This window comes from Haliotis rubra, unplaced genomic scaffold (assembly GCF_003918875.1).
Source record: "Haliotis rubra isolate DU_JTF1 unplaced genomic scaffold, ASM391887v1 Scf57, whole genome shotgun sequence".
In the NCBI taxonomy this organism is placed as follows: Eukaryota; Metazoa; Mollusca; class Gastropoda; order Lepetellida; family Haliotidae; genus Haliotis; species Haliotis rubra.
In genome coordinates, this window is record NW_025767268.1 from 2,888,961 (window position 1) to 2,912,294 (window position 23,334).

At 40.7% G+C, this 23,334-nt stretch overlaps 1 protein-coding gene across 4 annotated transcripts in view; it reads right to left on the reverse strand.

The window, feature by feature from the left end:
• LOC124254313 (ankyrin repeat and BTB/POZ domain-containing protein 1-like) overlaps positions 1 to 23,334 on the reverse strand; it is a 41,085-nt gene that overhangs the window by 2,535 nt on the left and 15,216 nt on the right. For all 4 annotated transcript variants that reach the window (XM_046688233.1, XM_046688234.1, XM_046688232.1 and 1 more), the window contains exons 5-13: positions 22,763 to 22,916; positions 21,369 to 21,525; positions 20,675 to 20,720; positions 18,926 to 19,027; positions 17,608 to 17,720; positions 17,083 to 17,172; positions 16,256 to 16,420; positions 15,529 to 15,729; positions 6,001 to 8,495 (exon numbers count right to left, since the gene is read on the reverse strand). In XM_046688233.1, the coding sequence (XP_046544189.1) occupies positions 7,614 to 8,495; positions 15,529 to 15,729; positions 16,256 to 16,420; positions 17,083 to 17,172; positions 17,608 to 17,720; positions 18,926 to 19,027; positions 20,675 to 20,720; positions 21,369 to 21,525; positions 22,763 to 22,916 (1,910 nt within the window). In that variant the 3' untranslated portion in view covers positions 6,001 to 7,613. The remainder of the gene's footprint in view (positions 1 to 6,000; positions 8,496 to 15,528; positions 15,730 to 16,255; positions 16,421 to 17,082; positions 17,173 to 17,607; positions 17,721 to 18,925; positions 19,028 to 20,674; positions 20,721 to 21,368; positions 21,526 to 22,762; positions 22,917 to 23,334) is intronic.

A 23,334-nucleotide genomic window follows, 5' to 3' on the forward strand; every position in this document is an offset into this window, starting at 1 on the left:
TTTAATCAATACTATTAGTGAAACAGATATGTTTATATTGTGCACAGTCAATGAGAAATTATGTCATGTCCTAATTTTGAACATTTAAATGTCACACATCTTACTTTGAACATTTAAAATATCCCAGATCTCACATTAAATATTTAGAATGTCACTGATCTTACTTTGAACTGGGGTAATGGCACAGTTCATAGTTTAAACAGGTTAAATGGCCCAGTCACAATTCTGAACAGGTAAAATGGTCCTGCAATAATTCTGAATAGGCAAAATGGCCCAGTTCATATTTTAAACAGGTAAAATGGCCCAGTCAATATTTCCATTAATCAAAATGTTGGTCCTTGTCTTGAACAGAGAGAACAAAAAGGTCCTGCTCGTACAAAAAGGTTCCACAACATCAGTTTAGAGGCACACAGAGGTAGGGTTCTGAATATTGAATCTAAATATTTGTCTAAATGATCACACAATCTTTAGACTTCTTCCTTGGTCTGTTGTCACTTGTGGGTCTGTTGTCGCTTGTGGGTCTGTTGGTGCTTCTGGGTCTGTTGTCGCTTGTGGGTCTGTGGGTGCTTCTGGGTCTGTTAGAGTAGCCAGACGTAGTGGTTCGTCCCGTCTCCACCATCAGGAATGTCACGCCATCCTTGGAACCAGCATCACGGAGGGCACTCTGTAGACAAGACAGCTTGTGATTGGCCAGTTCCTGTTTTTCTGAAGTGTCGCTGTCCTTGCGGATGTAGTACTGGACGTTCTCGATCAGATCACTGTGCGTGTTGCAGGTTACCTCAAGGTTCAGTAACTCAATGAACTCCGGCAATGTGGACATCTGAGAGAGTAAAATCATTATTTCAAATACATACAAGTCTGTCTTCATTAGGTGTGTTCTCACGGTATGAATAGTGACAACTCGTAGCATGCAACCAGAGACCACATAATAGATCTATTATATATGGTCTCTGATACAACACACCTGCATCATGAGAAGACCCAAATCGTAATGATTTCAAATCACATACAACTAAATTTTAGTTGCATCCGAGTCGTAAGACATAGGATTTGTCTCAATTGACAAAACGTATGCTACAGGTTGTTACTACAAGTCGCACCAAGAGAATGTACCTTTAGCAGACTGTCAAAATATGAAGTACTAAGGACATATTCTCCTATACTGATGCATAAATAAGAGTATCTTATTCAAAAACATTTGTTTAAAAATACATAATACAACTAACCTGGAACCATGAACAACTATTCATTTGCAATAAAGACCTGAGGTGGATTCTTTCTGAATTTATTCTCCACGGTCTGGGAGACAGATATCCCAGCGTTCGATATAATCGCAAGCCCGGAGGCCCAGCGCCGGTTTTTATTGTATTGGGCCGGCAGTTTCAAATATTTGCAGGCCTTTGTGGCCTTCAGTAAATTATATTATTTATTTTTTTCTTCAACTGGAATCTTTCCCATAATTAGTTTTCTTTATTAACGTTTGGGAATTATCCATGATCCATCATGTTACGATAACTTACAGTTTCTCTTTCTGGTATTTCAGCGCTTTGCGCATAGGAATGTCAACTGCACCATACGTTTCACAAACTGATTTTGTAGAAACAGTGTGAAACTGTGTACAGTGTAGTCTATTTTGTTTGGGGCGGTGGGGTAGCCTAGTGGTTAAAGCGTTGGCTCGTCACGCCATAGACCCGGGTTCGAATCCATTCATGGGTACATTGTGTGAAGCCCATTTCAGGTGTCCTCCGCCGTGATGTTGCTGGAATATTGCTAAAAGTTGCGTAAAACCAAACTCAGTCAGTCAGTCCATCATGTTACGATAACTTACAGTTTCTCTTTCTGGTATTTCAGCGCTTTGCGCATAGGAATGTCAACTGCACCATACGTTTCACAAACTGATATCGTAGAAACAGTGTAAAACTGTGTACAGTGTAGTCTATTTTGTTTTTGTGTCACTATAACAAAATGGGCCTGGCTAGCTATTCTCCAAACGTTCGTAGCCCTACGAACTTCTTAAGCCCATTCTTAACACATTGGCTACGATCAAAGTTAAGAATTCCTAGAGCTACGAACGTTTCGAGAATAAGGGCCCTGCAGATTTCATTCAGGGTCTGTAGATTTTAAGGATTGCAGGCTGCAACAGCCCTGATGGCCAACTGGCAAATTAAAGTATTGAAGAATACAATAAAAAGAAGATGTAACCCAGAAAAAATCTCTATGTTAAACACTGAGATATCCACAAGAGACAATAGAGTCTTACAGTAAGTCTGGGGTACTGGGGACACAACTGAGAGAAAGAACAATTAGGCTGATTGTATACCTCTCAACTCCGTATATGTGTGTGCTCAAAGTGCTGTTATTATTCATACAAGAGTTGTCTTCACTGATCAGCAGATCGGGTTGTCAGGCTCGCTAACGTGGTTGACAGGATAACAGTCACTCACAACAAGTATTGGGTATTTGGGACATCTTCAGCCTGCATCACAAACAGGATAACAATTACTCACAACAAGTATTGGGTACTTGGGACATCTTCAGCTGTATCCCACACAGGATAACAATTACTCACAACAAGTTTTGGGTACTTGGGACATCTTCAGCCTGTATCCCACACAGGATAACAATTACTTACAACAAGTATTGGGTACTTGGGACATCTTCAGCCTGTATCGCACACAGGATAACAATTACACGCAACAAGTATTGGGTACTTGGGGCATATTCAACCTGTATCGCACACAGGATAACAATTTCTTACAACAAGTATTGGGTACTTGGGATATCTTCAGCCTGTATCGCACACAGGATAACAATTACACGCAACAAGTATTGGGTACTTGGGACATATTCAACCTGTATCGCACACAGGATAACAATTACTTACAACAAGTATTGGGTACTTGGGATATCTTCAGCCTGTATCCCACACAGGATAACAATTACCTAACAAGTATTGGGTACTTGGGACATATTCAACCTGTATCCCACACAGGATAACAGTTACTCACGACAAGTATTGGGTTCTTCGGACATATTCAACCTGTATCCCACACAGGATAACAATTACTTACAACAAGTATTGGGTACTTGGGACATCTTCAGCCTGTATCGCACACAGGATAACAATTACTTACAACAAGTATTGGGTACTTGGGACATATTCAACCTGTATCCCACACAGGATAACAATTACTCACAACAAGTATTGGGTGCCAGCACATACTCAACCTGTATCACACACAGGATAACAGCTAGTACCGGTCATAGTCAGAGATACTCAGTGTGTGAGGGTGAGAGAACACCCACAGCAAGAACCCATCACAGTCAGAGATACTCAGTGTGAGGGTGAGAGAACACCCACAGCAAGTACCTGTCAGTCAGAGATACCTAGTGTGAGGGTGAGAGAACACCCACAGCAAGTACCTGTCACAGTCGGAGATACTCAGTGTGAGGGTGAGAGAACACCCAGAGGAAGTACCTGTCAGTCAGAGATACCTAGTGTGAGGGGGAGAGAACACCCACAGCAAGTACCTGTCATAGTCAGAGATACTCAGTGTGAGGGTGAGAGAACACCCACAGCAAGTACCTGTCACAGTCTGAGATACTCAGTGTGAGGGTGAGAGAACACCCACAGCAAGTACCTGTCATAGTCTGAGATACTCAGTGTGAGGGTGAGAGAACACCCAGTGGAAGTACCTGTCAGTCAGAGATACCTAGTGTGAGGGTGAGAGAACACCCACAGCAAGTACCTGTCACAGTCAGAGATACTCAGTGTGAGGGTGAGAGAACACCCACAGCAAGTACCCGTCACAGTCAGAGATACTCAGTGTGAGGGTGAGAGAACACCCACAGCAAGTACCTATCAGTCAGAGATACTCAGTGTGAGGGTGAGAGAACGCCCACAGCAAGTACCTGTCAGTCAGAGATACCTAGTGTGAGGGTGAGAGAACACCCAGAGGAAGTACCTGTCACAATCAGAGATACTCAGTGTGAGGGTGAGAGAACACCCACAGCAAGTACCTGTCAGTCAGAGATACTCAGTGTGAGGGTGAGAGAACGCCCACAGCAAGTACCTGTCAGTCAGAGATACCTAGTGTGAGGGTGAGAGAACACCCACAGCAAGTACCCGTCACAGTCAGAGATACTCAGTGTGAGGGTGAGAGAACACCCACAGCAAGTACCTGTCAGTCAGAGATACTCAGTGTGAGGGTGAGAGAACACCCAGAGGAAGTACCTGTCACAGTCTGAGATGCTCAGTGTGAGGGTGAGAGAACACCCACAGCAAGTACCTGTCACAGTCAGAGATACTCAGTGTGAGGGTGAGAGAACACCCAGAGGAAGTACCTGTCAGTCAGAGATACCTAGTGTGAGGGTGAGAGAACACCCACAGCAAGTACCTGTCACAGTCTGAGATACTCAGTGTGAGGGTGAGAGAACACCCACAGCAAGTACCTGTCACAGTCGGAGATACTCAGTGTGAGGGTGAGAGAACACCCAGAGGAAGTACCTGTCACAGTCTGAGATGCTCTGTGTGAGGGGTGAGAGAACACCCAGAGGAAGTACCTGTCACAGTCTGAGATGCTCAGTGTGGGGAGAGAACACCCACAGCAAGTACCTGTCATAGTCTGAGATACTCAGTGTGAGGGTGAGAGAACACCCACAGCAAGTACCTGTCACAGTCTGAGATACTCAGTGTGAGGGTGAGAGAACACCCACAGCAAGTACCTGTCACAGTCTGAGATACATAGTGTGAGGGTGAGAGAACACCCACAGCAAGTACCTGTCACAGTCAGAGATACTCAGTATGAGGGTGAGAGAACACCCAGAGGAAGTACCTGTCACAGTCTGAGATACTCAGTGTGAGGGTGAGAGAACACCCAGAGGAAGTACCTGTCACAGTCGGAGATATTCAGTGTGAGGGTGAGAGAACACCCAGAGGAAGTACCTGTCACAGTCGGAGATATTCAGTGTGAGGGTGAGAGAACACCCACAGCAAGTACCTGTCACAGTCAGAGACACTCAGTGTGAGAGAACACCCACAGCAAGTACCTGTCACAGTCAGAGATCCACAGCTTGTTGTTCTTGAGTAGATGGGAAACACAGAAAATAATATGGACAGCCTAAAAGTTAATTTAATCTTCAATCGTGTTGTTAAATGACTGTTAAATATATAGGTAAACCCACTTCCCCTGACACCAGAATGTGCACATTGCATTTCTGTGCATGTGTTGAGGGCAGATGTTATCTTTACACATATGAAATGTTTATTCCTGTCAAGTTTATCTCCATAAAAAGAACTAAAGGAATGAACAAATAAACACTGTTGACAAAGACAAAAGAAGATGGACAAAGTTTAGGATTTAAATATTTATTTCTCTAAATGAGAAAATGCATATTAGAGTATTGATATCTGTTCCCTTACAATATTGTGTTAATGTATAACAAAACAGAAGAAAAAAACAATATCGATAAAGTACATCATGTATATACGTATATGTGCCACTGAGTATATGACATGAGTGTCAGAAGTCTTTCCCCAGAAAAGCAAGGGTAAAACAACAATTATTACATTAAAGTCAGTATGACCACATGTGAGTATAATAATTTCTTTATAACCCATTTCTGAAAAATTCTTTAAGCGGCCATGTATAAAACACTCACAACCACTGTCAGAAAACTGCAATGGATGACCTCAACAATCTTCATCAATGAGGTCATTTCTAGTGTGACATCATACCAATGTTATGTCACAATAATATCTGAATGACCTCAATAATCTTCATCTATGAGGTCATTTCTAGTGTGCTTATCACATTGATGTTATGTGACACTAATATCTGAATGACCTCAACAATCTTCATCTATGAGGTCATTTCTAGTGTGACATCACATTGATGTTATGTGACACTAATATCTGAATGACCTCAACAATCTTCATCTATGAGGTCATTTCTAGTGTGACGTCATGCCGATGTTATGTCACAATACCATCAAAATGACCTCAACAATCTTCATCAATGAGACCATTTCTAGTGTGACATCATACCGATGTTATGTCACGATACCATCAGAATGACCTCAACAATCTTCATCTATGAGACCATTTCTAGTGTGACATTATATTGATGTTTTGCTTATTAAGATTTGAATAACATCAACAATGACATCTGGATGACTTAATCAATACCCTGCTGTGCATGAAGTCAGAAGTGATATTTGCACAAAAACACATACAATTTTTATGAAGTTAGTTATTTCTAACACTGTAAAAATATCACATATAGTTAGCAACAGATGTCTGACACTATGGCCACATATAACATTTTGAAAATGACACATAAAAATTTGGGCAGTCAAACATTTAGCTCCCACATTGTTCTGCAAACGAGAAAGAATGTCTTACTCAATGAAGAAAATTAACGGAATCTGATTAATGATTAAATATTATACCATAAAAGGCTCTTTAAATGCTGAATTTACATCTTGGCAGGAAAATGAACATACATAGCAGATTAACTTGTACTGTACTTCCCACATCCCACTGTTAGTCATTGATACATGGCGCCGCCATATAGCTGGAATATTGCTGAGTGCGGTGTAAAACTAAACTCACTCACTCACTCATTGATACATGGATTACAAGGGTAATATTGAGCATTCAAGATTTCCATATCATGCGATAGTTATTTCATTAAGATTTCAAGTTGAATTGTCTGAAATCCTTCAAATAAACAGAGGAGCAAAAACAACTATACCTCTCCTTTTCTTTAGCTTTTCATATTATTATTTTCAAAACATTTTTATGTCTATATCATATATCAAAAATATGAACTGTATTGGTGTTTAGTCATCTCTCAAAGAATATTTGTACCCTGTTTCATTATAAAAATACAGTTTGAGTTAAATGTTTTAAAATAAAGACAAGGGATTTGCATCATATACAATGGGTATAAATGGGGTGATGTGGTAGCCTAGTGGCTAAAGCGTTAAGCTCATCGAGTTTGATTCCCACATGGGTACAATGTGTGAAGCCCATTTCTGGTGTCCCCCACCATGATATTGCTGGAATATTGCTAAAAGCGGCGTAAAACCATACTCCCTCACTCAATCTAACAATAAATTTGCCTTTTTTCACTATTCATAACATTCAAAACATGGTAATGGTCACACTTGTAACAAACAACTTGTTAATGATTTAATCAACACTATTAGTGAAACAGATATGTTTATATTGTGCACAGTCAATGAAAAATTATGTCATGTCCTAATTTTGAACATTTAAAATATCCCAGATCTCACATTAAACATTTAGAATGTCACTGATCTTACTTTGAACTGGGGTAATGGCACAGTTCATATTTTAAACAGGTTAAATGTCCCAGTCACAATTCTGAACAGGTAAAATGGTCCTGCAATAATTCTGAATAGGCAAAATGGCCCAGTTCATATTTTAAACAGGTAAAATGGCCCAGTCAATATTTCCATTAATCAAAATGTTGGTCCTTGTCTTGAACAGAGAGAACAAAAAGGTCCTGCTCGTACAAAAAGGTTCCACAACATCAGTTTAGAGGCACACAGAGGTAGGGTTCTGAATATTGAATCTAAATATTTGTCTAAATGATCACACAATCTTTAGACTTCTTCCTCGGTCTGTTGTCACTTGTGGGTCTGTTGTCGCTCATGGGTCTGCTGGTGCTTGTGGGTCTGTTGTCGCTTGTGGGTCTGTTGGTGCTTGTGGGTCTGTCGCTTGTGGGTCTGTTGTCACTTGTGGGTCTGTTGTCGCTTGTGGGTCTGTCCCTTGTGGGTCTGTTGGTGCTTGTGGGTCTGTTGTCGCTTGTGGGTCTGTTGGTGATTGTGGGTCTGTTGTCGCTTGTGGGTCTGTTGTCGCTTGTGGGTCTGTTGGTGCTTCTGGGTCTGTTGTCGCTTGTGGGTCTGTCGCTTGTGGGTCTGTTGGTGCTCATGGGTCTGCTGGTGCTTGTGGGTCTGTTGTCGCTTGTGGGTCTGTTGGTGATTGTGGGTCTGTTGTCGCTTGTGGGTCTGTTGGTGCTTGTTGGTCTGTTGTCGCTTGTGGGTCTGTTGTCACTTGTGGGTCTGTCGCTTGTGGGTCTGTTGTCGCTTGTGGGTCTGTTGTCGCTTGTGGGTCTGTTGGTGCTTGTGGGTCTGTTGTCGCTTGTGGGTCTGTTGGTGCTTCTGGGTCTGTTGTCGCTCGTGGGTCTGTTGTCGCTTGTAGGTTTGTTGGTGCTTCTGGGTCTGTTAGAGTAGCCAGACGTAGTGGTTTGTCCCGTCTCCACCATCAGGAATGTCAAGCCATCCTTGGAACCAACATCACAGAGGGCACTCTGTAGACAAGACAGCTTGTGATTGGCCAGTTCCTGTTTTTCTGAAGTGTTGCTGTCCTTGCGGATGTAGTACTGGACGTTCTCGATCAGATCACTGTGCATGTTGCAGGTTACCTCAAGGTTCAGTAACTCAATGAACTCCGGCAATGTGGACATCTGAGAGAGTAAAATCATTATTTCAGATACATACAAGTCTGTCTTCATTAGGTGACAGTTTCAAATATTTGCAGGCCCTTGTGGCCTTCAGTAAATTATATTATTTATTTTTTTCTTCAACTGGAATCTTTCCCATAATTAGTTTTCTTTATTATTGTTTGGGAATTATCCATGATCCATCATGTTTCTGATAACTTACAGTTTCTCTTTCTGGTATTTCAGCTTCTAGCATAGGAAATCAACTGCACCATCACGTTTCACAAACTGATATCGTAGAAACAGTGTAAAACTGTGTACAGTGTAGTCTATTTTGTTTTGTGTCACTATAACAAAATGGGCCTGGCTAACTATTCTCCAAGCGTTAAGTAGCCCTACTGAACTTCTTAAGCCATTCTTAATACATTGGCTACGATCAAAGTTAAGAATTCCTAGAGCTTCTGAGCGTTTGAGAATAAGGGCCCTGCAGATTTCATTCAGGGTCTGTAGATTTTAAGGATTGCAGGCTGCAACAGCCCTGATGGCCAACTGGCAAATTAAAGTATTGAAGAATACAATAAAAAGAAGATGTAACCCAGAAAAATCTCTATGTTAAACACTGAAATATCCACAAGAGACAATAGGAGTCTTACAGTAAGTCTGGGGTACTTGGGACACAACTGAGAGAAAGAACAATTAGGCTGGTTGTATAGCTCTCAACTCCGTACACGTGTGTGCTCAAAGTGCTGTTATTATTCATACAAGAGTTGTCTTCACTGATCAGCAGATCGGGTTGTCAGGCTCGCTAACTTGGTTGACAGGATAACAGTCACTCACAACAAGTATTGGGTACTTGGGACATCTTCAGCCTGCATCCCACACAGGATAACAAGTACTCACAACAAGTATTGGGTACTTTGGACATGTTCAACCTGTATCGCACACAGGATAACAAGTACTCACAACAAGTATTGGGTACTTGGGACATCTTCAGTCTGCATCGCAAACAGGATAACAATTACTCACAACAAGTATTGGGTACTTGGGACATGTTCAACCTGTATCCCACACAGGATAACAATTACTTACAACAAGTATTGGGTACTTGGGACATATTCAGCCTGTATCGCACACAGGGTAACAATTACTTACAACAAGTATAGGGTACTTGGGACATATTCAACCTGTATCCCACACAGCATAACAATTACTGACAACAAGTATTGGGTACTTGGGACATCTTCAGCCTGTATCCCACACAGGATAACAATTACACGCAACAAGTATTGGGTACTTGGGACATATTCAATCTGTATCCCAAACAGGATAACAATTACTTACAACAAGTTGTGGGTACTTTGGACATCTTCAACCTGTATCCCACACAGGATAACAATTACTTACAACAAGTATTGGGTACTTGGGATATCTTCAGCCTGTATCCCACACGGGATAACAATTACTTACAACAAGTATTGGGTACTTGGGACATATTCAGCCTGTATCCCACACAGGATAACAATTACTCACAACAAGTATTGGATACTTGGGACATATTCAACCTGCATCCCACACAGGATAACAGTTACTTACAACAAGTATTGGGTACTTGGGACATATTCAACCTGTATCGCACACAGGATAACAATTACAACAAGTATTGGGTACTTGGGACATCTTCAACCTGTATCGCACACAAGATAACAATTACTTACAACAAGTATTGGGTACTTGGGACATCTTCAGCCTGTATCGCACACAGGATAATCGCATTTAGTGTTAACCGTTAAATTGTGTTATTGTTGGCGTTGCCATACAACATGCCTTTGTTTATAAACATGACCTTGGCACGCGCAGGCGCAAACATTACGTCAACAGATGATGTCATCAGTTGCTACGTCATCACACCACGCGACATATAACGGTGAGTTACCTCACTTCTCGCGTCACCACCGAACTCGCCTGTCGCGCACATTTGGGAGATTGTATGACAGAATCTCGTAGACTAATCTCGTCCTCTTTATCTCGCAACACAAGACGCACATATTACACGGCACCACAATGTCTCCAACAATTTAGGCGCGCGTTTAGCCTACAACTAGACGGACCCATTTGCCTAGACCAGCTTCTGCAATTCATAGGCTACATGTCAATTCAAGGTAAATCATCTCGTACTGTAAGGGCCTACATTTCAGCCTTATCCACCTGGCATAAACTAAATAACTTTATCAATCACTGTGAACATTTCTTGGTTAGAAAAGCCATCATCGGAATGCACAAGATTAAAGTTAAATGGGACATACGAAAGCCCATCATTTTTCCAATTCTTCAGCGAATCGTCAATGCTTTGCCTGTTATCTGCAGCTCTTCTTACGAAGCTCAGATGTTTAAATCAGCATTTACCTTAGCCTTTTTTGGTTTCCTTAGGGTCAGTGAGTTGGTTTGCAGTTCACAGGCCGATGATTCAAAAACTTCACTGCAAATTAATGATGTTTCACTTTCCGACCCGAGGGATTAACATTAAGCATAAGGTTTTGAAAACTGACCAGTTCGGTGAGAGGAACAGTGCTTTCAATTTCTCCTATTGTCTCAGAACTATGCTCAGTTAAGCTGGCTTTCGCTGGGTATCTCACGTCCAGACCATGCACTACCTCACAGCTTTTTGTCCATTTTGATGGCTCGTCATTAACTTCGCTATCAATTTCATGCGATTCTCAATAAGTAAGCTATCACATGTCGGTTATGGCGTGACCCAGTATACCTCACATTCTTTCAGAATAGGCTGCTACAACGGCGGCGATTAATGGTTTGGATGAAAGTATAATTCAGCATTATGGTAGATGGTCATCTCGCACATACCAAGGCTATATTAGGTTCTAATAAAATACTCACAAATAATTAACTTAATCTAGTTAATATTTACTAGCTTGCCTTCTATTAATTACGTTGTTGTAGCAATTTTTCTGCTGTCCGATCTATGTTACAGATGTGGCCTGGGTAATTGGCGACAGCTACATGGCCAGAGCGAGGGGGAGCTTGGAGCAACATTTGCAACGTCTTGGCACTACACAATGGTATGTCCGAGGAGGCGATGATAAGCCACTCCGATCTTCCCTTAACAATCTCTTGGCTTCTGTGGGTAACACCACTCCCCAATGGCTCGTGATCCATTTAGGTTCAAAGCGACTTTTGCCAAATGTCCGCCAGGTGCATGTGCTGACGACATCCTATCACGATTTGCTGTATGCCAAGCTTCGTCTGCGGACACCAGGTTGGTGTGGTGCGTTCATGTTGCCCGCGTGTTGTGTGGCTGGCGGCTGGGAACATTAAAAGCTTGAACTTCCTCGCCAAAAGCTCAATCGAAGACTGGCTAACAGAATTGAAGAGCTACATGGGATCAGCGTCCACCGCGATCAGATTGATCCAGTTAAATGTAGCTTCGGAACATTACTTGGCGACGGGGTGCACCTGTCACTCAGTGCAATGGACTCTTTCGTGCACAATATTATCAATGCTTTAACTGCCAACTAACTCAGATAATGCTAAAATAGCGGCAATAAGTGAGCACACACTTTTCATAATTTTTCGTTAATTTTAGATTGTATCTGCTGTTAGATCTATCCACTGTTTTCTAATACCTATATCGTGCTGTGTGGATGGCCTGCGATTTGTATCGCGGTGGCCTGTTTGAGGTGAAGTTCTCAATCGCTATGCTGCTGGTTGTCTGCTTTCTGGCGGAAACCCCATAATCATAATTCCAGCCTGCTTTACAGTAGGTGGAATTCATTAAGCTTCGCTATGCTCACCTCGTCTGCTTGGTCACAGCGGAGAGGTGATTGTGTAATATGGTCTCGCTGCTACTTCTCACCCCTGTATAGCCATCCACACATATTGGCCACTACTTCCCAAAACAAATATCTTCCTTTTCATTATAACGCTAGTCCAGCAATAACAATTAGTTACAACAAGTATTGGGTGCTTGGGACATCTTCAGCCTGTATCCCACACAGGATAACAATTACTTACAACAAGTATTGGGTACTTGGGACATATTCAACCTGTATCCCACACAGGATAACAATTAGTTACAACAAGTATTGGGTACTTGGGACATCTTCAGCCTGTATCCCACACAGGATAACAATTACTTACAACAAGTATTGGGTACTTGGGACATATTCAACCTGTATCCCACACAGGATAACAATTACTTACAACAAGTATTGGGTGCTTGGGACATCTTCAGCCTGTATAAGCACACAGGATAACAATTACTTACAACAAGTATTGGGTACTTGGGACATATTCAACCTGTATTGCACAAAGGATAACAATTACTTACAACAAGTATTGGTACTTGGGACATATTCAACCTGTATGCGCACACAGGATAACAATTACTTACAACAAGCATTGGGAACTTGGGACATATTCAACCTGTATCCCACAAAGGATAACAATTACTTACAACAAGTATTGGGTACTTGGGACATCTTCAGCCTGTATCGCAAACAGGATAACAATTACTTACAACAAGTATTGGGAACTTGGGACATATTCAACCTGTATCCCACAAAGGATAACAATTACTTACAACAAGTATTGGGTACTTGGGACATCTTCAGCCTGTATCGCAAACAGGATAACAATGAATCCTTGCAAGTTGTGGGTACTTGGGACATATTCAGCCTGTATCGCACACAGGATAACAATTACTTACAACAAGTATTGGGTACTTGGGACATCTTCAGCCTGTATCCCACACAGGATAACAATGAATGCTTGCAAGTTGTGGGTACTTGGAACATATTCAATCGATACGCCACATATGATAACAAGTATTTGTACAAAACCATGGTTTGATCACTGTGGTTAAATCCTCATTTCAAAGCCTCATATGTCGTTATGCAGAGGATCAATCAACAACTTTTAATTATCCTTTACCCTAAGCCTGTTCTTAAAATCTTCAAAACTAAGGAAACAGTTTTCATTGCAGAGATCTTTCAGGAAGTGAATACCATGATGTATTTACAATTTCCAAACAATTGGAAGTTATACTGAAGTTAAAAGAAGCAGACCACTACGGGTGTTTTGTTTTTTGTTTTATCTGATATTCTCACCAGTTTAAAGAAAATTCTGATGAATTGAAATACTGATCTAATTAATTTATTTCACCTTATTATTTTCTGGAATGTGTTTTGTCTTTCTAGGAAATATACCAAGGATTGTAAGCTGTTAGATTTCCAATAATAAATTAACTACACACAAAAATAATTTCCAAAGATAGATTTAATAGATGATATCTGTAAAGTTTGTAAATGTGAAAAAAAGATTATCACATTTAATTTGAGAACATGTTCTAATATTTTGCTGATAAGTTCAACGGTTTATTAACAGTTATCTCAATATCACGTTTGTCAAAATACATAGTTATGTTAGGATTATGCACACATGGCCATGTAGTCAAGCACATCTTACTTTCAGCAAAGAGGGGGCGGTGGGGTAGCCTAATGGTTAAAGCGTTGGCTCGTCACGCCGAAGACCCGGGTTCGAATCCCCACATGGGCACAATGTGTGAAGCCCATTTCTGGTGTCCCCCGCCGTGATGTTGCTGGAATATTGCTAAAAGCGGCGTAAAAACCAAACTCAGTCAGTCAGTCATTCAGCAAAGCGATCCATCTATAAAGTATCAAGCAAGCAACATCTGCTGTCCTTTTATGCATTCATTAAGATAACAGAAGCTATCAAAGATATTTGTACAATTGAGAAATACATTGCAATTAAGAGCTACAAACTTCACCATAAATGCAGCTTTTAACTACTGGGATGAGAGTTACTGAAGCATTCATAAAATATCCCTTGAAACTCATGACTTCACTCAAGTCTTTCTTCATAATGTCTATACTACAGTGTATATCAGTGTAATTATTGCTATGTCTTATGTATGACATAATTATGTACTAGCTTTCAATTAGAACAAAAAATATTTACAACAAGTTTTGGGTACTTTGGACATTTTCAGCCTGTATCCAACACAGGGAACCGGTAGGTCTGTGTTCATCTTGGAGTGATGTTCTATTGTTTGTGTGGAGACACAAACGACAAGTATTGCCCATATCCCTCACACAGGATAACAGTGACCTCCGACAAGTTTGGATACTTAGGACCCACTCGACCCATATTCCTATGGTAGAGGCGGTGGGGAATAGCGTTGGTTCGTCACGCCCGAGACCGGGTTGAATCCCCACATGGGTACAATGTGTGAAGCCCATTTCTGGTGTCCCCTCGCCGTGATGTTGCTGGAATATTGCTAAAAGCGGCTTAAAACCAAACTCAGTCCTATGGTAGACCTCCGACATGTTTGGGATACTTAGGATCCACTCGACCCGTATTCCTAACACAGGATAACATCGACTTGGGACAAGTCTGGGGGTATCAGGGACTTACACTCAGTGTATAAAATATAGTCCGTCCCACCATCCTTGATGGTCTGTTTTTGTGAAGGCCAGTCTATTAAATAAGTAAGGTTGTCCTTTGGCGGGGAATTATTTGGAAAAAACTTGGTTTGAACTTCGTCTTAGCAGTCAACTTAGATCACATTATATTAGGCTAACTATTTTCAAGTTGCCTCTGTATTAATATATATATATGAAATTGGAAATTTGGAGAGAGGATAATAAATATTGTGAATAATACATTTGTTGATATTTTTTCAGGTTTTTGGACTGGCTGTGTTTGTTCAGGTCACTTTTTTGGACAGGCTACATTTCAAAACTATTTTACACAGTGCCTACACGTGGAATCAAATTTCATCTTCATGCAATGCATGTGCACTAGCCTCCATTTGCTCTACCTTTCGCACACCAAATGGGTTTGCTCATTGCCGTGCACCGCCTACTTCTCGTAATCGCTTTCTCTGCGCCGGTCCAACTTATCCTTGTTTGCCAGTAGGCCTCTTTCTTTTATAGATTTGGTTTACAGAGTTTGTTATTTTTAAAAGGATCTGGATGGATCTGTGTGACAGTATTTGACTGTGTCACTAATGACCCCAACTCACTTGATCAATGTTGTCTGCCATGAAACTAGCACACTCTTCCTTCAGTCTGGGTATCTCTAGTTCCTTGGCTGTTCTGTAGACCGATGTTACAGTCAAAGGTTTCAGACAGGATGACACCTCAACCAAAACTTGTTGCTTGAGACCCGGCAACACAAACCTTTCTGAGAGGATGAGCAAATCAATGGAGTTGTCTGGTGTTATCTGCAAAAGAGCACCAACCAAATTACTTGATCGTCTCTTACAATCACATACGCATTTACAATCACCCTTCCTGTAAAGATCTGGTTTAGTATTGGTCTTCAGCAGCCCATGTTTGTCGTAAGAAGTGACCAAAGGGATGGGGAGTTCAGGCTCACTGACTTGGTTGACACGTCATCGTATCCCAATTGCGCAGATTGATTTTCATAATGTTGATCTGGTCTAGATTTGATTACTTACAGACTGCCGCTATAAAACTCGAATATTGCTGAGTGCAGCATTAAACAACCAACAAACAAAGCAAACAAACACAATCGACCACCCTCATGTATATACATGGGGGACCAGAGGGGTAGCCAAGTTGTTAAAGCGTTCGCTTGTGACGCCGAAGACCCAGGTTCAATTGCGAACATGGGTACAATGTGTGAAGATCATATCTGTGTCCTTTGCTATGATATTCCTTGAATATTGCAAAAAGTGACATAAAACTAAACTCACTCACTCCACTCCACACATGAGACTTCCCCACCTGACACGTGTCTGTATAGATGAAGGACACAATCTGTGCAAAATGTTCAGCTGAAACTCCTTCCAGTCTTATGGAAGACCTGTAACCTTCAAAAGAAGGGACGATGTCTGCCTCCTTCTCAATAAGCAACACTCGGAAATACTCGCTTCGACTGTAGAAGAACACCTGCAACAAATAATCAGGTTATACTACAACCAATCACATTCTGTAGTTTCAGAAGCACTTCAGCTGTGATTGGATAATTTTGCGTAAGATTGTTTTGGTTTTTTTTAATGTACATCAATCCAGTAATTAAAACTGATCATATTTGTCAATATCTTGAGCTGTCTTTTTCACCACAATGACTTATGCTGAATGTGTACAGATATATTTTCAAGTAGGTGATATTTGGTGCAGAACTGGGGTTGGTGTGTTCAACTTCCTGTACTCAGAAAATGAATCATTAACCTAGCCAAGATTTGTGCTTTTATTGTGGCTTTAACTAGTTTAAGGCCATACTGCTCACACGTATGCATTTAATGGCTGTTAACGGACTGGTTATTTCTAAGACAATATAACGTTACCATGGAAGTCTATGGAAAAATATTTTGTTTTGTGTAACCATCAGGTTTCCCTGAATGTGTACACCAAGAGTTTTGTCCCTTATCCTCAACACACAGACTTTACAAAAGTAACTTGAGCAGAAATGTGGCCCTCTGCGCACTTACTGAGTTGGAAATCAACACGAGACAGATGTCATTTGTTTCCCTACTCTGATAAACAATCTAGTGGGGTTTTGTCACAAAAACATCTACAAAAACAGCCTCACATAAAAACCTGGTCCTCACCTTGTGGCACTGAAACTTGTGACCCTCCACTGAAAACACAATGTCAGAAAACAGCTCATCACCGACTGGTCGGCCCTCTCCTTCCGGCATCTGCAGCACAGGACGGGCAAATTCTTTCACACTATAATGCCAGGTTAAATCAAGAAGATTCTAGGGGCCGTGGGATAGTCTAGTGGTTAAAGCGTTGGCTCATCACGCCGAAGACCCGGGTTCGAATCCCCACATGGGTACAATCAGTGAAGCCCATTTCTGATGTCCCCCGCCGTGATATTGCTGGAATATTGCTAAAAGCGGCGTAAAACCAAACTCAGTCAGTCAGTCAAGGAGATTCTAAGAGGATGGTCCATGGTTTGGTATTTAACACTGTACAGATGGTCCTCAAATTGTTGTTGTGATGAGGGTACATGCATCCTCTAAACCTTCTTCGCTTATGTATCAGTTATGCCTGGTATCTTTTCTGGTTTCTGAATCAACATGTTTATTGGTACAACAGGTGTGACGTAGACACATTACGTGAGTGATTACCTGATAATAGAACTGTGGAGGTACAGCAGAAAAAGACAGATTAGCGAAGTCCGTCTTGAGGTCCTCACTCAGCTCCTTCCTCTGGACATGCACAACGGAAGAGTCTCCTGAGTCTGCCCAGAAAGTGATTCCAAACATTGTAAGAAACATTAGAAACTCTCAGGAGTCAAGCTGCCAAACACGGTCACCCATCCGAGGACTCTCCGAGCCAAACGTTGCTTAACTTCACCTGATTGTGACCTGATCTCTATACAGAGGACCACACACCACCATATTAGGTTGTAACATTTCTTATATGTCTTATAGTCTTTATTTGTGTAAATGTAGGCCATCGGCCCATGGTACAACATTATACATTGGCAGCCTTCAAGCTGTAGCGACGACGATTGTTAGCATAGAAGATAAACATGGCAAGATTTCTTAAAACAAGAGGAGTAGCATTACTCATCAGTCGATTAAATTTACACAAGGTTGGATGGGTGAAAACATCGACAGAGATAAAACTTTTACGTAGATCATCATAGACAGTACAAATCAATAAAAAGTGGTACTCATTTTCGACATAATTACAGGAACACATTTCACACAATCTTGAGTTTTTTGGTTTCTTTATATATCTACTAGTTTCTATATTCAGTTGGTGTGAACTACACCTGAACCTCGCTAAGGCAATTTCAAACGCTTTGTTGATCGGGGCCCAGTATTGCTGTATACTGCATTACTGTGACCAACACGATTGGTGTTCTTCAGAACGTGGTCATCACAGTCATCACAGAAACCACAACACGAAGGCATTGTCACAGTTCAATGTTGCAGCCCGCTTATAACAATTTCAGTTTACTATTTATGAAAATAACAAGACATGTTCCATGAATTACAGTCTTCAGATTTAATTAACTACTTCCAACAGAATGTTGCATTTTGTTGTTGCCGTGTTTTTCTCTAAAGTCTGTTTGGGTCAAAACGATGCTGATGAATCACAATCTAACCGCCATTCGGTTCAGAATGTAATGAAAACATCAGATCAACTCTGGAAAAAAGTTTCATAACGTTTGTCTCCAAAATATAAAAGTTACTTAACAAACGGTCATCATTTTGTTTGGATTTTCAGTGAAGTATTACAAGGGTAAAGTAACAGTTCAGAAACAGCCTCAATGCAGAAGAGCCAGCATTTATCTTCAAAGAGGGGTGAATAAATCACACAAATTGATTTTTTTTTCAAAATATGTAACAGTCCTGTGACCACACCCTCCAACCACCCACAAAATACACGACCATTCCTAAAATAGCAACACATTATAACTCAACTACAGCATACCTTGAGTAGGTCTGTCCAGTAACCCTGACGCCTTGTCGAAGTCAAGATACCTGAACAGCTTCTCCACGGACCTGACATCTCCAGGACTGACATCCAGCTTGCCTGAAAGAGACAAAAAAGAGCCAGTTTCACGAAGCAATCCTAGCTCTAAGGTGCTGGAAACTCTCATATTTTAACATTGGCGTAAGATCATCGTAGTGCTAAGATCACTTTGTGGGACGGGTTCCGGGTCTGTATGTTTTTCTTTATAAACAGTGACCCCTTGTAATTCCACAATGAAATGATCTCACTCTTCAGTAAAATCTAGGGATTTAAAACAATATTATTTTGGGCCAACGAGACAATCGGACTTGGGTCACGCCTACCTCATACATGAGAGTTGACATTTAAGTATTTGCAAAATACATGTTCTGTTGAAGTTTGCACATGGCACCACCTGCATGCTTGGAAACGCTATCAATGATGTAGAATGGAAAAGTCCATCTTTATACAGGGACTGAGAGAAGTGTCACATACAGCTGTATTAGCAATGTATGAAATAAGCCAAAACTCTAATCTGAATCTTGGTGGTTTCATGTTAAGTAGTGTATATAGATTGTATAGTATATCCGATAGTATATGAATTGTGATTCTGATACAGTCAGGTAAGACCAGGTTGGACCCTGGTCACATAAACTTATCAAAGTTGAAACACTAATGATCAACTCATCAAAATACGTATAATGTCAGACGCCTGGAGGGTGACCCATGTGTCCTGAACTACACGGTGTCCGCCCGGGAAAGCCACATTTGAAAAAATAGCAATTGCCCCCAAAGCCACATTTCAAGTAAAAACTTTGGTGCCGCGAATCGCCGCGAAAGCCACAATGAGCAAGGGAATCAATACTGGTTTTTTCAAATAAGCGTCACCCATTAATCACAATAGATCAAAATTGTTTTAGTGACTTGTCCTTTGTTTGTTTAGTTAACATATGATTCTTTATTCTGGTTGAAGTTTTTAGCTAACAAATGATAACATGTTCTGAGATAAAATGATACATGCTAATGGGTCATTCTATGGAAAAAGGGCAATTTAAAACAATACTGATTTTGGAAAATCCAGTCAGAAAGTTTGCTTAAAAACAGCTATGAAATGGAAAGAGTATATTTTTGCAATAAATGGTCATTCTTCTAAATAATTGTTTTGGTTTTGTTTTTTTTAGTTTTTAGCATGAATGGATTTCTAGATTTTACATATAATGAATATTTCACATTATTTACGGTAACATGGATCAGCTAACAGTGAATTGCCAGGAGAGCCACATTCACATGATCACTCAACCATGCCCATTGCCGGTTGAGCCACAACATTTTCAACTCTGTTTTTCTTAAATGTGGCTTTCCCGGGCTATAACCAACACTTAAGTGGGGACAGGTGATGTAGTAAAGCTTCAGAACTGATTCTGTTCAAACATCCATGTTAGTCAGACTACAGACTATTAGTCACATGTATTCGGTGCATATTGACATAAATAAAAGGTTGCCTTTTTCCAAAATAGGTTGCACTGGTGCATGTTTTATATGGGTTAATCGAGCAATTATTCAGATTCTCTTATGGCATAAATAGCATGGGGAAATTGAAAGCATTTGTAGAAAAAAAAAGATTCTAGTTAATATGAATAGATTCTATATAATGACATAGAAGGAACAGGTCAATTATTTTGTAAATAGAATATCATTTATGTTACAGGGCACTGCGGGAAACATTACCTGTGTAAATATACTGTAGTACTGCCCTGAGTCCCACTTCACTGAACTGGAATACACAAAAGAGGTTTTGTTTAAAATGTTAAACAAAAATATTTGGTTATTATAAAAACATTTTCTGCCACTTCCTGTTTCTGAAAAAAACTAAAACTATTTGTTAGATTTTGTAAATTTCTGAAATTTAAACATAAGACTGAAGATAAATAGGTGAGCTATAGCTACCAGGTCTTTCACAAACCAGTTGACCTAAAGGTGTCACAAATCATGTTTTCAAGACTTTTAAAAACTCTGTTTTATCAGGAACATTATTCAACCCACTCACTGTTTCCATCATTCACTCACTCCATCCCTCCTTACACACTCACTCACTCACCCTACTCACTCACTCACTCACTCACCATCCCCACTCACTCACTCACTTACCATCCCCACTCACTCACTCACATTCCCCCACTCACTCACTCACCATCCCCACTCACTCACTCACCATCCCCACTCACTCACTCACCATCCCCCTACTCACTCACTCACTCACCATCCCCTACTCACTCACCATCCCCACTCACTCACTCACCCACCCTACCACTCACTCATTTCTCTCACATCCACTCTCCCACCCACTCACTCACTCACTCACTCCCTCCCTCCCTCCTTCCCTCACTCACTCACTGTCTGACAACCTCAATCACACACTTACGCTGACATCAAGTTCCAGAGTCCCATTAGTGATGTTGGAGGATTTGAACACGTTGAGGAAGTACGCTGAGCGAGCCGACAAGATAGACCGGTGAGCCAAGAACATGTGGTTCTCTACCATAAGTTGGATGTCAAACCCAGGAACCCTTTCATACAAGCTGCAAGTGCAATATAGACAACAAACTCATCATCACTATAATCATAACACCTCATGGCGGCCACCACAACCATGGTTAAAATCAAACTGGAATATCATATATACACTGCCAGCTGGATGAACTATTTAATAATCAAAAACAGACTTCCACAGACGGCGGTCTGTAAATAATAAAGTCTGGATCGGACAATCCAGTGATCAACAGCATTAGCATCAATCTACATAATTAGGATACGATGAAATGAGTCAACCAAGCCAGCGAGCCTGACCACCCGATCCCGTTAGTCACCTCTTACGACAAGCGTGGGTTACTGAAGGCCAACTGGATGATATTGGACCATATTGGATGATAAATAGATTGTGAACCAAGTGATTCTTTTTATCAAATACATAAACCCTCATTATAAAATTATAAAATTTCTCAACAAATCTGGAACTTTCAGCAAAGTGTTGACATATTTGCAGAGATGCCAACCCTATTTTGGGCCTAAGTGTAATACTGGATGTCAAAAAGTGTAATTTGGACCTAAAAAGTGTAATTCTTGTCTGCCGATCGCTTCAACATGGTACACATTTTCACGAAAGGAAGATTCTAGATAGAAATACATGTGACCAATCATTATGAAGCTCCATACATCGAAAATTGTTGGTCATGTGACTCAAAATACTTTAATTCCTTGCAAGTTAATTGGAATAAGTGCGATGCTGAGAGTAAGCGATTCCTATCGGTGCCAGGCCATTTCTGCACCCCTGCAGCTGTACGTTACGAAATATTTCCCTGTGAAATTTTATCCACTTTATTGATTTTCGTAAAACGAGTAGAAAAGCGTAATTTTCGCAGATTAAGTGTAATGGCGTAATTTAAAGGTCAAAATCGTAAGGGTTGGCATCTCTGTATTTGATATCAAAAGCCACTCGGATCAGATTCTCTGTGTCAGTGCTCCATAAACCCAATTTTAAAAGTTCTTAAAGTTCAGTCTGTAAATAATCGAGTCTTGACAATCCAGTGATCAATAACATGAGCATTGATCTACACAACTGAGGTACAACACCTTCATAGGTTAGTTATTAAAGAAGGTTTCCAAAACATTACTGTAGTCAAAGGCCAATGGCCAAAATTACTTATCCAAAATGGATGTCAAAACAGACAACATTGTTTGATTAAAACACTTAAATATTACAAGATTGAGTGAGATATGATGGACAATGACAATTCATGTGAGCTCATAAAAACTCACCAGTCAAGGAAATAAGAGAACTCCTTTGCTTGGTCTCTGACCGGCACGACTGAGAGGCTGGTTTCATACTGCCGGAGGACATCGCGTATTCTCTGGTTGAGGGATGAGAGAAAACACCTCTGCCCATCTATACTTGTTGCATCATATCGGGCACCTGGGTAATAACAGCAAAACTCTTTAATTCAAACAACTTTATTAACTATCACCTGAAACGTTTTTGTTGTAGTCTTATCTCAAACTCAAACTATTTCAAAAGGATATTTCACAGGGACATCTAGTAAACATAGTTTCCCTTGATTGAGTTTGTTTAAACATGAGAGATTTTTCCAACAAGAATCTTTGATCATCAGTGAAAATGGTGGCATAAGTTTATTTCCCGTCCTGTCCCTTGTGGTCATGGAATTTACTTAAACACCAGTTAAACCAACTGAGTAATATGTCACAGCTCAGTAACCGCAGCTGGATCAAAGACAAGTCGAAATGATGATGGTTTGCAGGTTCAGAACTATTTTTTTCAAATTTGCTTGTGCTTGATTTGGGTTCTCAATATCACCAAAATTATTTACAGTGAC